General features: G+C 35.3%; 1 protein-coding gene and 1 long non-coding RNA gene across 3 annotated transcripts; one reads left to right on the top strand and one right to left on the bottom strand.

The window, feature by feature from the left end:
* Positions 1 to 404: 404 nt before the first annotated feature.
* Positions 405 to 1777, bottom strand: LOC149566624 (uncharacterized). Of its 2 annotated transcripts, XR_016362263.1 has the most exons (3): positions 1603 to 1777; positions 656 to 1461; positions 405 to 534 (listed from the first exon to the last, which is right to left on the bottom strand). It is a non-coding gene; the product is annotated as an uncharacterized LOC149566624 (long non-coding RNA). The 2 variants fall into 2 exon arrangements; XR_016362262.1 differs by having other exon boundaries at positions 405 to 1461.
* An 8326-nt stretch (positions 1778 to 10103) lies between these two features.
* Positions 10104 to 10757, top strand: LOC149566625 (uncharacterized). Its single transcript, XM_089816507.1, has 2 exons — positions 10104 to 10467; positions 10540 to 10757. Exons 1-2 carry the CDS (start codon positions 10104 to 10106, stop codon positions 10755 to 10757), a joined length of 582 nt encoding a protein of 193 aa, XP_089672633.1.
* The last annotated feature ends 4531 nt before the right edge of the window (positions 10758 to 15288 follow it).

Consider the following 15288-nt stretch of genomic DNA (forward strand, 5'->3'; position numbering starts at 1 on the left):
TACAAGAAACCTGGGATGATACTATAAGACATAGAATAAGGCAATCCTAATGTCTAATCAATGCACATAATAGGGATAAGCCATTCAAGAATGATTGATGTTAAGACTATCATAGTTTTATAGTTGTGTACAGATGTAAATTGCAAAAGTAGAGATAATAATTGTTTGGAAATTGAAAGCACTATACCATAAAAGATGCTCAAATACAAAATGTACTTGATTCCAGTAGGCTCTTCAGAAATAGGCTAGTCTTACTATTGTGTGTACACTTGCTAATCTGAATTTTTTTCGTTATACAACTGTGAAAGTGTTAATTATCCATATGTTTAAGTTCTACTTCTATAGCTTCAAGTCTACATAAAAACACTACAGAATTGAATTGTGCTAGTTATTGTACATCAATCTAACACATCAAAATGAATGTGATATGATTTTTTATTGTTGCTTATGTATTTATTTTGTCTACAAAATTAGGATATTCTGGAAAACAATCAGGATCCAGCAATTTTAAGCATCCAGGCTGAAGGCAATTAGCTTCAATGAAAAAAAGCATAACAAAAGTATCTGTCAGCTGCAGGTACTTGGCAGCAAGTTCACAACAGCACGATCTTGTTAAATTGAAAGGAAATGCAGTGAAAAAAATGAGGAGACATACCTAATTCAAGTTGTGAAGTAAAAAGGATACACCAAAGAATAGGGGCTCAATCGGAGAGCAGTGAAGTTGGTCTAATTCTCGGGCATAAATTTCTAAGACTCACAGTTACTGAGATCAACCTCAGATAATATATCCCCGATTCATCATCTGTTGGATTCTGAGCCTCAATGATAATAATTTCATCTTGTTCTTTGTAACCCCTCCCCGAATGATCTTCCCAGACCAAGATCAAGCGCCCTAAAAAGCCCAAATAAAGAAAAATGAAAAAGCACTTAAAAGCCAATAATTAGGCCGCCTGACCACCTTTTTCTAGAAATACAAATGTAAATATCAATAAATCCAAGCAAGCGTAAGAACCTTTAAAAGACGTTTCTAAAGGAAACTACCCGATTTCCTGTTACTGACTTGCTATGGATCATATAATATAACAGTTGATCTAGAGACCAGACCATAAAATGAAAAACATTGTCCTGTCCAGTCAGGTGGTCTGCAGGTGTGCAAATGCCAAAAACTTGTATGAAATCGCAGTTAATCTTTCACTGTACTATCTGCAGAATGAAATGAAAGCACATGTACCTGGGAGTTTGACAATTCGTGATACCATAAAAACAGAGGAACCCCTAAAAACTACAGAACCTAAGCTAAGGATCATTTCCCCCTCTTTATAATAATTGGACAGAAACATTATAATTGTGCAGTCAAATGCTTGAAACCCTAAAACTTGCCTTCCAAGCAAACGGAAGTGACCAGTGCTTTCAATGCTGTAAGAGGAGGATCATCGCGATTACTTGATTATTATTCCCAATCTGTACATATAGTCACCAGCAAAAGTAAAATTGAATGTACAAAAATGCTACAGGTAATTCCCAGCCAAAAGAAAAACCTCCACACAAAAGTTTAGATACAAATTAATGTAAGGCACAAATTAACAGAACCCATAATAATACCTCTGCTAGTGCTCATGCAGTATCAACCTCTTTCCTCGCCCCACGCAAATCAAAAGATAAAAAGAACACATGATAATGCAAACCAAAATTCAGAAGAAAATTTTGATAAACAAGGCAAAACAAAGACAAGAGGTATGGTCATGCCAAAAGAAAAACCAAAGCAAACAAAATAGAGAGAAAATACATTTACAAGAGAGAAAATTTGAGTGCCGTTGGTTTGAGTAAATTAACATTTGTTAGGCATAATAAAACTTGGGGGAAAATATATAAAAGTTAATGTAGTTACTAATAGATGGATAATTAAGATTATATTAATATTAATATTTTATGATAATGTTATAGTTGATATAGTAATGAGTCTATATTTAGTATAATTTATGATTGATTTTTAACTGGATAGGCTTTTCCTATAGAGCGAAAGTACCAACATACAAACATTAATTGTCTTACACCAAGTTCTCATGCCACTGCTTAGCGTATTTTAGTTAGGAGTGGCTGCTCAACTTTTATAGGAGAAATTTGTGGAGCTAAGTAGTGGCCCCATGCAGCTGCTTATTTTACTGCTGATTTTTAAGCAATGATTTTTATTAATTTTAAAATAAAAAATCTAAACTAATTATTTCGATAGTTCAAAAAGGAGGAAAAGAATTTTATGAAGACACACGGTAGTTTTTTTAATAAGCAACGACTGCCTATTTTCAGCTCCCCACATTTTTCCCCAGCTTTATTTCACTGGCTACAAAATAGCTGCTCCACTTTAAAAGGAGAAGATTCTATATTCTCCTTTTTTTAACAATTCTAATGTCTCATGAGAACATAAAACTGCTTAGTTTTAAGCAGAAAACACTAATAAGCAACAACATGAGAACATGGTGTTATAGTCATCACTTGTTTCATGCAAAGCTTCGTTTACAAGGATTGTGGATGTTATCCTTAATTTTCCCATAGGCTTTGCCTTGCTAATTTTTATACACATACAAAACCTATCTCATGTCTAAAACTAACAATCCTCCAGTATTGAGTTGTGATAGTGGAAAGTATCCATTCATAAATGACGATCAAGGTTTGTTGTTGTTTTGTCGCTAGTCACAATGTGATCATAACAGATATTGGAAACGAGACTTTCTTGCAGTTCACCCTACGCATCTTTGAGAATGCAAATTTCAAGAAATTGATTGGGCCAACATTACATCAGGATGTACGACTCTGGTGAGACTTTTAAATCTATTGCAAATCATGTACAAGTTGAATGAATGTAAGGAGTTTCCTCCTTAAACCTATTTGCATTTTAAATGAAATGTGTTTAGAAAGATGATTAAAAAATGCAACATTTATAGCAGCAAGTAGGGGTTGAGCCAAGTCATGAGCTATGAATCTAAATAAAATGAATTTATGTGAATGTGTGAGTGTTGGAAGAGCATGATTTGTGTAGGCCTAAGATTGATATTTACGATATGTCTTTCCTATGCTCATCACAGTTGGGATCATATGTCTTTCCTATGCTACATTAGATTGGTGGTCTCGTAAAAAGTGTGGTTATGGCAAATGTAAATGGATTTAGGCTTCCACTCTTGATGTCGTTAGTATTTATTTCCTTTTCTCACTGATTATGTCATTGCATTTTCAATCTATTGAGAGCACTTTTAACACCAGGTAAATTGGTACTAATGAATAAGAATTTAAAAATGCAGTTTTGTGTTGAAGACTCGAAGCGTTGGTGGAAATAGTTACTTATAGCTTGATCTATGGCTATTTTCATTTTTCTCTATTTGGTTAACTATCTGGTGTTTGATCTTCAAGCCTTAGTGGGTATATGATGCATTTGACCAAGGAATTTCCATGCTGGTGCTCTTAGCAATGTGTCTCTACTCTCATGCTCATAGCAATGCTTCTCATATTTGTTGCACACTAAGCATTCTTTCTTCTTCAGATCACACAGATTATATTCTTGAATTAGGGACTACATAAATCTTCAAATCAAGCACTATAAAGATTGATCTTCTATTCTTTATTCATTATCCATGCATTCTATTCAAAGGTTGATCTCCAATTCATTATGCATTATTTGTGTCGATCAGGGCATGATTGCACAACAATAAATTTTGATCAAGACTATTTTTACAGTTTCTATTTTTTTTTTTTTTCCATTACACATGGAAACTTTTATAAGATTAAACAAAGTTTGGTTTTTCGAAAAGTAATATTTTGAATCTTTAGTTGAGTTCTTCTCACATTATTATATCTCTCAATATTAGAGAGATACATTCCCTTGTAAATTCATAATATCTTCCTGCAATTTGAACATTTGAGTGGTTCACAATAAGAAAGGGTTCAAGATCTCATAGTCATTAGTGACCTGATTTGTTCCATTATAAATAGTCAAATTTGTAAAGGGCACAAACAAATATGTAACATTGCTAATGAATCTCCCTACTGCTAGAGGATATGTTGAATGAGTCATTTTCCATAGAACTCCTTTCCTTATTGTAAAGTGAAAAAGGAACCCAAAAAACTCATAGGTTGTTGGATTTGAGGAGGAAAGTGTTTGGATTTGGTGGCCAATAGATTTGTGGGCTTAGTTAGATTGAGTAAATAGCAATTTTTTAGTTGTTTATTGTTGTTAGGTTGCAAATTCGGAGGTATTTGTGTATGTAATTTTTTGTTAATGGGTAAATAAATTTAGAAATATCTAAAAATAGGTTTGGAGTTATTTTTAAATGTAAATGCTTTGTCAAGGTGAAAATAGTATGCAAGATTTTAAATCGATTGACTAAGGAGATTATCTTTTATGTTGGAAAAATGTCGAAAGCGAAAACTTCAATCAGTTATCCAGGCCCAAATCGAGGGCAGATGAACAAACAGAGACTCTCCAGAAATGCATAGGCCATCGAAATAGCGAGACATGGAAGCTCTCCAGCGAACCAGAGCAAATTTCTTAACCTAAAATATGGTAAAATGGATGTAAGATTCGATGTTCCTATGGCCAACAGATTCGAGGCTCTAGATAAATCAGTAGTCGAGGCCACCCGCTTCTGTCCAAAAGAAGGGCCTCAAAGACTTACAATCAATGCGGAAGCTTCCTCTGATATCAAAAACCTATCTGGAACGCGCCCCCAGTTGCCTATATTTATGGTAGAACATCTCTATAACCAGATCCGGGTTTTTAACATGACTAAATATGTATTTCCAAATTCTTTCAAATCTTTGTCCCCTCCAGGAAGCGCTTCAATTCCTTTTAATCTTCCAGATGTTAAATCTGATTTAAAACCAGCCTCCTCTCCAATCTATATACCCCCTCATAAATGGCTTAGCAACCCATCCCCTTCTCCTAACCCTAATTGTTCTCTTGGATCGCTGCAACCAAACCCCCTTGACAAATCAATTCACATCACCATTGATGATGTTGAAGATTCTTGGTTTGACTGTCTGAAGAGAGGGATCTTCGCAATTTGGACTGGCCCTTCCAAAGACATTCATCTCTTAATGGAATGGCTATCGGACAATTGCCAGGAACAGGTAAGTATCTTTCACCATCATGAAAATGTTTTGTTTTTAAAATGTGAAGAAGAGTCTGTTAAAAATGAGTTTATTGTTGTCTCGGAATGTTTCTTTAAAGGTTTCTGTGTCAAATTTGTTGAATGGGTTCCTAAATTTCATATTGATAAGGTGGATTGTATGATCCCATTATGGTATTCCATGTCTCTTCCTCCGGAGCTATGTGATGTTGATATTATCTATGAAATATGCTCTGCAATAGGAGTAGTTATTGCTATTGATGCTTCCTTTTTTAGCTGTAACAGTATTAAAATTCTCATCAAACTTAATATTAATCACACTTCAGAGTTCCAAAAGAAAATTATTACCAGGAAAGCCTCATATGATATAACCTTTCAAGAGTATAAAGGGAAGATCATTGATATACTGAAATCTGAAATTAAAAATAATAACAGAACTGAGGTTCTTCCCCTCACATCACACTTCAGGGACAAATTCCCAGGACTAAGTTCTAAATTAGTCAAAAGGAATAAAAATTCAGGAAACTACCGATCAGAGATTCAGATTGGAAAAAATTCTCAGGCAGAACAGAGGGCTTCATTGATAAAAATGATGCCAGATGAGAGAGAAGGTACCCTATTAATCTCAAAAGCAGATTTAATAAAGGATACAAGAGTATTGAAGAATGGTGTTTGTAGCAAAAATGACAAGGAACTCAAGGGAACAGAAAAATGTGACAACAAACATAAGACCAACAAAAGGGGCTTTGATGGAATTAAGATTCAGCTTCCAAATGACAGAAGAGAGCACCCCAGAAAAATGAAAGAGCCAACTGTTAGACAGTACAAGGAAAAAAGCAAGGCCTTAGAGCGAAATGAATTATTAGACAGAGCAGACAGTAAGGATTATAGGACAAACAAGGAGAATTTGGGAGATCAAGTTTTCCCTCCCTTAGAATTGGATTCTGTGAATCATACAGAGAAGGAGGCCCAGGATGATAGAAAATGGAAGGAGAAGGAAGAATTAGTAAAAATCAGAATTGAGGTAGGCAATAGAGAAAAATTTGGTCAAAATCATGAAACAACATGCAAATCAGATGGGATTTGGAACAGAGACCAAAATCTTGAGCAAGGCACAGTAAGGCATGAGGCTCCTGCAAAGTATAAAGAAAGATGTAATAAGGAGGATGGAAATGAAGAAAGCAATCAGAAATCAGAAAAAATGAAGGGGCCTAACATATACATATATCAGGAGGAGATTGATGGGAACAAGGATACTGCAGGACAAGGAGAGATACAAAACAGCATTACAGAATCAACAGATAATCAAGATATAGGTGAAGCAGAAAATGTCATGCTTTTCTCTTCTCCCAAGGTGTGGATGGAAAAAGCAGCTTCTAGAGTAGAAAAACAGGATTCTCAGCATTTGAACACTGATCTTATCCCTGAATCAGAGTTAACCACCCCGCAAATTGAAGGTGCTAGAAGAACTTCAAAATTTTGGCAGACACCAGATGGATATCCTTCCTCGCCGTTCACCCCAGAGGAGATTCAGTCACAGATTCAGAATGATGGCAAAAGACTAGAAGTCTCTATCATTAAAGACTTTCAACAATTTTTAAATGAGGACCTAGAATTTATACCAGAGGTTGGATTATCAGAGGTTGAGGCTAACAGTCTTGAGCAGCTATCAGAGGAACTTATTAAGGTGTTTGACTTTGATAATTTATATAAGAGTACTACCTCTCAGAAAGAGAGGCTGATCCAAAAAATTATCAAACTGGGAGGAGATGATTATACTACTAAAGATCTCCAAAGGGATATGATAAAGATCTAGATGGAGGATAGTGCAAGGAAGCAGGACAAACAGAGTGAGAAGAAGTCAAAAGACAATCAGGTAGGTGAACGGACAAACATGGGAGAAAGAGAGAATAAAAAACTGGAGGAGGACAGCCTTGGGAGTAAAATATACAAAGAATTGGAAATGGAAGAATTTGAAAGAAAAAAGGAATGCATTTGTCCAACATCACAAGAACTGGGTATATTTCAGCAAGAGCTTGGTATAGAAATGAATCAGGAAGGTATAACCTCTCCAAAATATGGTAAGCCGAAAGGAAAAAGGGGGAGGAGATCACTGAAGGATTTACGTGAGGCTGAAGGCCTAGCTAGAGAATAGAGGAAAATTGATGAACTCCTAAACATGGGGAAGGGGAAGTGCCTTCCTAAGACTACATGAGGATAACTTCATGGAATGCTAGGGGTCTAAATGCCCCCAGCAAGAAAAGGTTATTAAAACAACATTTAAAAAGTTTTAATTCAGAAATAATATTAATTCAGGAAACAAAACTAAATAAAGCAGAAGGAGACAAATTTAACAAAATGTTAGGAATGTGGGGTTCAATCTTCATAGAGGCAATAGGTGCCTCGGGGGGTTTAGGAATTGTTTGGAACCCTAAGAAAGTTAGTCTAACTTATTTAGTTAATAACAATAATTGGATGTGTGCTAGTATACAGAGCCTAAAATCAGATACAAAATTCATCCTAATCAATGTGTATGGTCCTAATAATACAATAGGAAAAAAAACTGTTTGGGTTGAATTAAGTATGGTTATTTCAGAACACAAAGATTGTTCGATTATATTAGGAGGTGATTTTAATACGATTTTAAGTTTAAATGAGAAAATAGGGGGTACTCAACATCTCTCGCTATCATCAATAGAATTCAAAGTATGGATCGACAAATTTAATTTATTAGAAATTCCTCCAAGCAATGGTATATTCACGTGGAATAATAGAAGAAAGGATAACGATTATATTGCAAAAAAGTTCGATAGATTCTTTATTGTAGGAAATATCTGTTCTTACAATAAGAACTTCCAATCCTCCATTCTTCCCTTCGCAGGATCAGATCATTTCCCGGTATGTTTGGAGATTTCAGAACCTTCTAAACCACAGAGAAATCCTTTTAAGTGTGAAAAGATGTGGTTTCAGGATTCGAAATTTTTAGAACTGATTAAGACATGGTGGACTCAAGCGGACTTCGCTGGGTCCAGAATGTTCATTTTCATTTCGAAACTAAAATTGTTGAAAGAAAACATTCTGAGGTGGAACAAAGAACACTTCAACAACATTTTTAAAGAAAAGTTGGAAGTTGAAGATAAACTGAAAAACCTGAACCAGGAAATTATAAAATATGGCATGAATTATGAGAAATATACTTTAGAAAAAGAGCTCCTCATGAAACAAGAAGATATTTTGTCCAAAGAGGAAACCTTCTGGAGACAAAAATCCAGAGAGAAATGGTTGGAAGAGGGAGATTGAAACACAAAATTTTTTCACAATTCTAGTATTCAGAACTGATCTCTACAGAAGATATCTAGTATCTCGACTCCGCAGGGTTTGCGTACAGAAAATCCTACAAAAATTGTAGACACGATAGTCTCTCACTTTAAAAATTTACTAAATAATTATGAAGGGTCTAATAGGGAAGCACAGGCCTGAATGCTCAAATTTATTCCAAAATTGGTCATGGCAGAAGAAAATAAAAATCTAAATAGACCAATAACATTGGAAGAGGTAAGGACTGTGGTCTTTAATATGAGTCCAGACAAATCTCCAGGTCCAGATGCGTTTCAAGCTTTCTTTTTTCAAAAATGTTGGGATATACTTGGAGAAGACCTATGGAGAGCAATTAAAGCGTCAAGAAATGGTGGATCCTTGCTGGTTGAAATCAATTATTCATTCTTCACACTTATCCCTAAGAAGGAATGTCCGAAAAATCCTGGAGACTTCTGCCCTATAGCTCTATGCAACACTATTTACAAAATTTTCTAAAAAGTTATAGCCAATAGACTCAAGGCAATTATGCCAAAATTGATTTATGAGGAACAAACAGGTTTTGTTCCAGGTAGATCTATTTTGGATGGCATACTCATTATTCAGGAAGCTATTCACTCGGCTGCCATAGATAAAGAACCATGTATGTTTATGAAATTAGATATACAAAAGGCTTACGATATGGTTGATTGGCATTTCCTATGCAAAGTTCTAGAAGCATTTGGCTTTTCACGTCAATGGGTAAATCTAATATTTAAGTTTATCTCAACTTCGAAGATTTATGTTCTCATAAATGGGACTCCTGAAGGTTTCTTTGAAATCTCCAGGGGTATTAGGCAAGGAGACCCTCTATCTCCCTCTCTCTTCATTCTAATGGCTGAAGCCTTTGGTAGAGCAGTCTCCTATGCTTATCAGGTTCGAAAGATTTCAAGGATTTCTATTACCAGAAACCTCCCTAACATTACCCATCAACAGTATGCAGATGACACTATTTTACCTGGCAAGAGTTCGATCCAAGAAGCTATGGGTTTTAAAAATATACTTCAAAATTATATGGATGCTTCAGGGCAGAAGGTTAATAAAGATAAATCCGAAATATTCTTTACGAACACCTCTCCAAAAATGGAAAACAAGATATGTGGAATTATGGGATATAGAAAGGGTATGTTCCCTTGTAAGTATTTGGGTATCTCCTTGGAAAAGAACTCGAGATACATCAAAGTTTGGCAGAATACGATTGAAAAGGTGGATAAGCAGATTGGAAGTTGGAAGAATAGGTGGCTCTCTAAGGCTAGTAAGATTACTAAGATACGATCTGTCCTCTCAGCCATCCCAATTTTCCCTTTGGCATGTCTTCCTCTCACAAATTTGATGTCCAAGCGATTCGAATCTAAACTTAGGAATTTCCTTTGGAAGGATAAGGAAAATGATAAGAAACTCACTCTCATTAAATGGGACAATTTATGCAAACCTAAAGAATGTGGAGGTTTAGGATTGAGGAAACCACAATGGCAAAATGAGGCTCTGGGAGCCAAACTTGTATGGAGATTATACCAAGAACATGAGCACAAATGGGCTAAAATTTTATATCATAGATATCTGGATCCAACGAAGCCGGAATCGCTGTTCAGAATGGGAAATTTGCCGAAAGGGTCAGAATGCTAGAATTTCATGGTAAAATGCAGGGGTATTATCAGCAAATACCTAACGTGGGATGCGGTTGCAGGAGATAAAGCCTTGTTCTGGGAAGACTCCTGGGATGGGCTCCCCCCTTTAAACACACCTCCCAATTTAGAAAACCTAATAATAAGGCTAAAATCATTGTGGGGTAGTAAGGTCAAAGATTACAAAATTAAAGAGTTGATTGATGGGGAACTTCGATGGAGATGGCGGTCAATAGATGATTTAGATCTTGATCCTGAATCAGTTGTAGCCTTCAAAAAGATCATCTCGAATAGGAAAATAAAACAATCCAAAAGGCCAGATAGTCTTATTTGGGCTGGTTCAAAGGATGGATTATACAGCGTGAAACAAGGTTATCAAGCTATTGTTCATTCATAGCAATGGAACTCAGTGGAGATCCCATTAAAATTGTGTTGGGATACAGCTTGTCTTCCTAAGGCCGGTTTCTTTCTATGGCTTGCCCTTCAGAACAGAGCTTTAACACCAGACAGACTCGCTAGATTTGGTATAAATGGTCCTAATTGGTGTGTCATGTGTAAACAGAACAATGAAGATGCTGATCATCTCTTTCTCAACTTTCCTTTCACACAAAATTTCTGGGAATGGCTCAAGTCCCGACTAAACTGGGCTACCCCTCTATAGAATTCTCTTAAAGGGATCCTATGTTCATGGCCCACAAATATGGGACATGGGGTCTATAGCAAATTCTGGAATATTTGCCCATCCATAGTTGTATGGGAAATATGGAAAGAAAGAAACTGTCGTATTTTTAAAGATCAAGAGCGAAATCTAGGTAGATTTATTCTAAATCTAGAAGCTTCAATAGTAGAAGTAATGAATGCATATCTGAGGAAGACAACGCATGTGGAAGGATCTTTCTCATATTGGGATGGAATTATGAAGAAATTATGGTCCAACCTTATCAATCCACCACTGGTGTATGCGGCAAGCAATAAAGAGGCAAGGGCAAAATGTAAATGGGTCCCTCCACCCCCAGGTTGGCACAAATTGAACTTTGATGGGGCAGCAAGAGGGAACCTGGGTATAGCCGGGGTAAGATGTATTTTAAATGATGAGAATGACAGATGGGTAGCAAAGCTAGCTGCCCCCCTTCCTCCTATTTCCAATAACGTGGCAAAACTTGAAGCCTTGGAGAAGGGTCTTCAGCTCTGTCTTAAATTAAGCCTCCCCAAAATCCACATTGAAGGCGATTCTCAAGTCGTTCTTAACGCTATCAGACAAAAAAAGACCCCAAATTGGGTCTTGAATTTGAAACTCCAAGAAGTGTTAATTTTAATAGAGCATTTCAAGGAGATCAATATCAGTCATATTTATCAAGAAGGTAACTCATTGGCAGATGAACTTGCCAATAAGGGTGCGGATGGAGAATCAATTTTATTGTTCAAGTCAGATATCTCCCCTCCTTTATAATAACAAGATAGTTACTTATCAATATAATCAACTGCAGATCGATACAAAAGTTACCTTTTTGGGCAAATCCCAAGCCCAGATATAGTTCCTATTCAAAAGAATTGCATTTATATTCAACCAATTCACAAGCATTAATATTCAGCGAAATATTATCACATCAACTCAAGATATAATTTAAGCAATGTATCATATTGTCAAATATTTATATTCTTTAAAATAATGCTAATTCCTATATCCTTCTGATTTATAATCCCTCATAATAAATCACCTATCTTATAGCATTTAAAAATTATTTTGAAGGTCCAAATTATTAATAATTACTTAATACTAGTTTATATATATATATACACACACACACACACATAATAATATCATTTATATTATTTTAAACTACAGGTATATAGATATAATAATATTTTCTTATATATATATATATAACCAGAGATCAAATATGTTAATCTATTTAGAGATATTAACATACCTGTGTTAGATAGTAACATTAAAAAGTATTATAAGTATATAATTAGAATTTAATTATTGAGTACTTTTGGATTAGTATTAAGTCTATTATTTTAATCATTAATAAATTACGCCTTATTTATGATATGTAATTAGCATTCGTAATCTAATTATTAGATAAAACTATCCAAAACCTCTTTCTTCTAGCAACATGAATGATTATTCAGTACTGATATTAATTTTCATTATTCTTTCATTTCAGAAAGAGTACGTGTTGTTCCTTTTTCCCTGTATGTCTCTTCGAAATCGTTCCCAGTGGAGTATTTAATTATAGTTAGTTAATACCGTCTGATTTGAGCATGCCAAAGCTGAGCATGATCTCACTCCCATCATCACAAGATATGGAAGGATCTCCCAAGCTTGTATGAATGACCTAAATTATCATGACAGGGTACGAAGTTAAGTTCCAACATTTGTGTGAGGTATATGTTAGAGTTCAAGTCAGTTTGTGATTATTCATGGCCGCTGGTTCATTTAAAACTTTAAGGCATTCCCAAAACCGTAGCAGAAGGAAAGGTTTAGAGTGAAGATCTTTGGTCATAGTTTCCTCCCCTCTTAGTCTCTACTTAGAACCTTTGGTATTGTAGTCCTTTGATCGAAGATGGAATCCAACATTCACGTCTTTCACTCTACCAAAACCAGAACTATGGCATTCTTAGGCAAAATCAAGCCTGAAAGATGGAGCCGGCTATTGAGAATCACTAATGACATGATTAGATTTGCTGTTAACAGAGCACTGGGTGAAGAAATTTTTTATTATTCTGCAACTTGGAGGACAAAAAGCTCCATCATCGGCTCTTTTATTGGGATAATGGTTAGGGCTAAGATCCCTAAGGAGGACATTATATAGCTTTGCTTTGACATTCTCAACCCGGCGTGGAGGAAGGGGCTGAAAAAGGCCGTATACAACATAGATGATAATGGCAGAATTCCATACCCTGAAAAATACATGGGTCTCCCAGAGGGTGATGAAGAATTGAAGATGGCCCCTCGTCGACAAGCCCTAATCATGAGGGAAGGCCTAGCCTTCTATAAGGAATGACCTCATATGGAAGCCAGCATTAATTTTCTTTTACGCTGGAGAGGGATCATTGAAGAAGACAACAACGAATGGGTATACAACCACCTCAAACTGTTTAATACATACATTGAGCTGGGAGTCTCCTTCGAGGATCTGAATGCTATCAATTTACATCCTTGAGTTTGAAAAAACAAGCAGGGTGTCACTACGAATCGATCTGCCCATGAATATGGCCACGGATGATATTGAAGATGAACCCGAAGTGCTTATGGTCACTTGGATAGAATAAGGATGGGGTAGGTCTCTTAGTAGTAAGGACTTTTATATGTAGTGTGTTAATATAGCTTGAAGAATCCAGTCTTAGGTTTGGTTTAAGTAGCTGGAGTAGCTCAGTAGTAGTATAAACTTTATGTTATACTCTGTATCGGACAGATTGATACCTCCTAATTTTGTGCTCTGTTTTGGGAATACTAAGGGTCTAGGATCTAATCTCCTCCCATATAAAATCTTTTCTATGGTATATATATGAACACGATAGAATTCTGAAAGTTTAAAACCCCCCTGTAACTTGGGTTTGGATGGAAAATGTGTATATATAACTTTGTCTTTTAAATAGTAGTATTTAGTTTAAAAGTATGAATGTTGTAGATGCTCTGGTTGGCTGTGAGAAATTGATCATCTGATTAAATTTAGGACTTCATGTAGTAATCCTCTAATGTATCAACATTATAGAACTAATTTGTCTCTATGTTAAATTTCTTCTGGGTTTCTTCCGCTTCCTTTTAGAATAGTATGTGTCTGTTTCTTATGGTTCCCCTGTAAGTTTATTCTAGAAGAAGTGCTTAATCAGAACTTTCATCTTATTGATGCTTCCTATTATGATTGTTTTTCGAGTTTGTTTCTTATTATGTTGATGGGATTATCATAGATTAATAACAGTGCTCTGATCTAAAATTAGAGGATATGCTCTTTAAAATTCCATTGTATGAATGAGGCTACTATTGAGATATCTAAATAATCTTTCTTGAGCAAGATTAACTAGGCCTATTTTGGTTGGAGAAGCACTTGATTAATCTGCTGGAGTATTTATTCTCAAACCCTCAGACCAAACAGGGTATCCTCTTGGTATGCCTTCGTGAAAGAGTGGATTAATGGATAATTCTTAGGAATTATTTGGATAGAGATTTAGTCTACTAGATTGGTCTTTTAAAGTATATGCTATGAGCAGTCATCTGTGATTAATCCTATGACTTGAGGTTTTCACAATATCTGTGTCTTGGAAAATACTTTATTACTGCTTTCCCAGCTATTGGTGTTTCACAGGTATTGATCAGGTGATATCCCATTTTGGTTAGCAAGGAATGTACTCCTATAAACAGAGTTGCAGTTTAATAGGAAAGATTTAGACAGCCAAAAGATGGATATGAATAGATTCTTTTGCTTTAGATCTTTCTTTTAGGTTGGAGATAAGAGGATATTTGTATTTTACTCGCCTCGAAAGCAAATGTAAATAATAGGGGTATGCCCCGAAACCGTATGTATTGAAAATTTGAAATTGTGATATTATCTACTGGGGTATGCTCCTTTTATCATTGTAAAAACTGGGGTATGCCCCTTTTATCAATGTATAATATAGGATTCCGGTCCCGGGCAAGACTGGAGGGTTTCTTTCCCCGTTCTTCCCTACTAGTGCCTGTCAGAACGGAGGACTTTCTGTAAGACTTTGATTTAATTATAATTTAATCAAGGTTTCGGCCGATTATTGATCAAAAAAAAAAAAAAAAATCTTTTATGTTGCATATATCTCCATCTTGTAACCAAAACTCTCAAAATCTTCTATAGAGTACAACTTCCCTATTTTAAAATTCCTTGAGAATTGAGATCTAAGTTATCTTTTGCACAATAGGTTGAGGATCCTATTCTTCATTTTGAATATTTTCATTTAATACCTCCAATACCAATTCAATCTATACTTTCTCTATATTTCATTTCTTTTCTAACATATTTGAACTCTACTATTCATATACACAAACAAATTTCCACAATCCTAAGAAGTATTTATTATTTGCTTCTTGATTTTAAAGTCTATGACAATTAATATCAAGCTCTCTTCAAATTAGGTTAACTGGTCTCATTCTTATATTTGAAGTTTTCCATATAGGACCTCTAGTGTTGATTTGATCTATAGTTTGTCTACATTAC

Source organism: Cupressus sempervirens, chromosome 3, assembly GCF_028749045.1.
Source record: "Cupressus sempervirens isolate cs-2001-9-10 chromosome 3, ASM2874904v1, whole genome shotgun sequence".
In the NCBI taxonomy this organism is placed as follows: Eukaryota; Viridiplantae; Streptophyta; class Pinopsida; order Cupressales; family Cupressaceae; genus Cupressus; species Cupressus sempervirens.

What these genes read in the sequence shown, in the direction of transcription:
- LOC149566625 (XM_089816507.1), top strand. Translation starts at nt 10,104, where the DNA reads ATGGTAAAATGCAGGGGTATTATCAGCAAATACCTAACGTGGGATGCG. An exon ending in ATTATACAGCGTGAAACAAG is followed by an intron (nt 10,468 to 10,539) that starts GTTATCAAGCTA and finishes GTTGGGATACAG; the next exon opens with CTTGTCTTCCTAAGGCCGGT.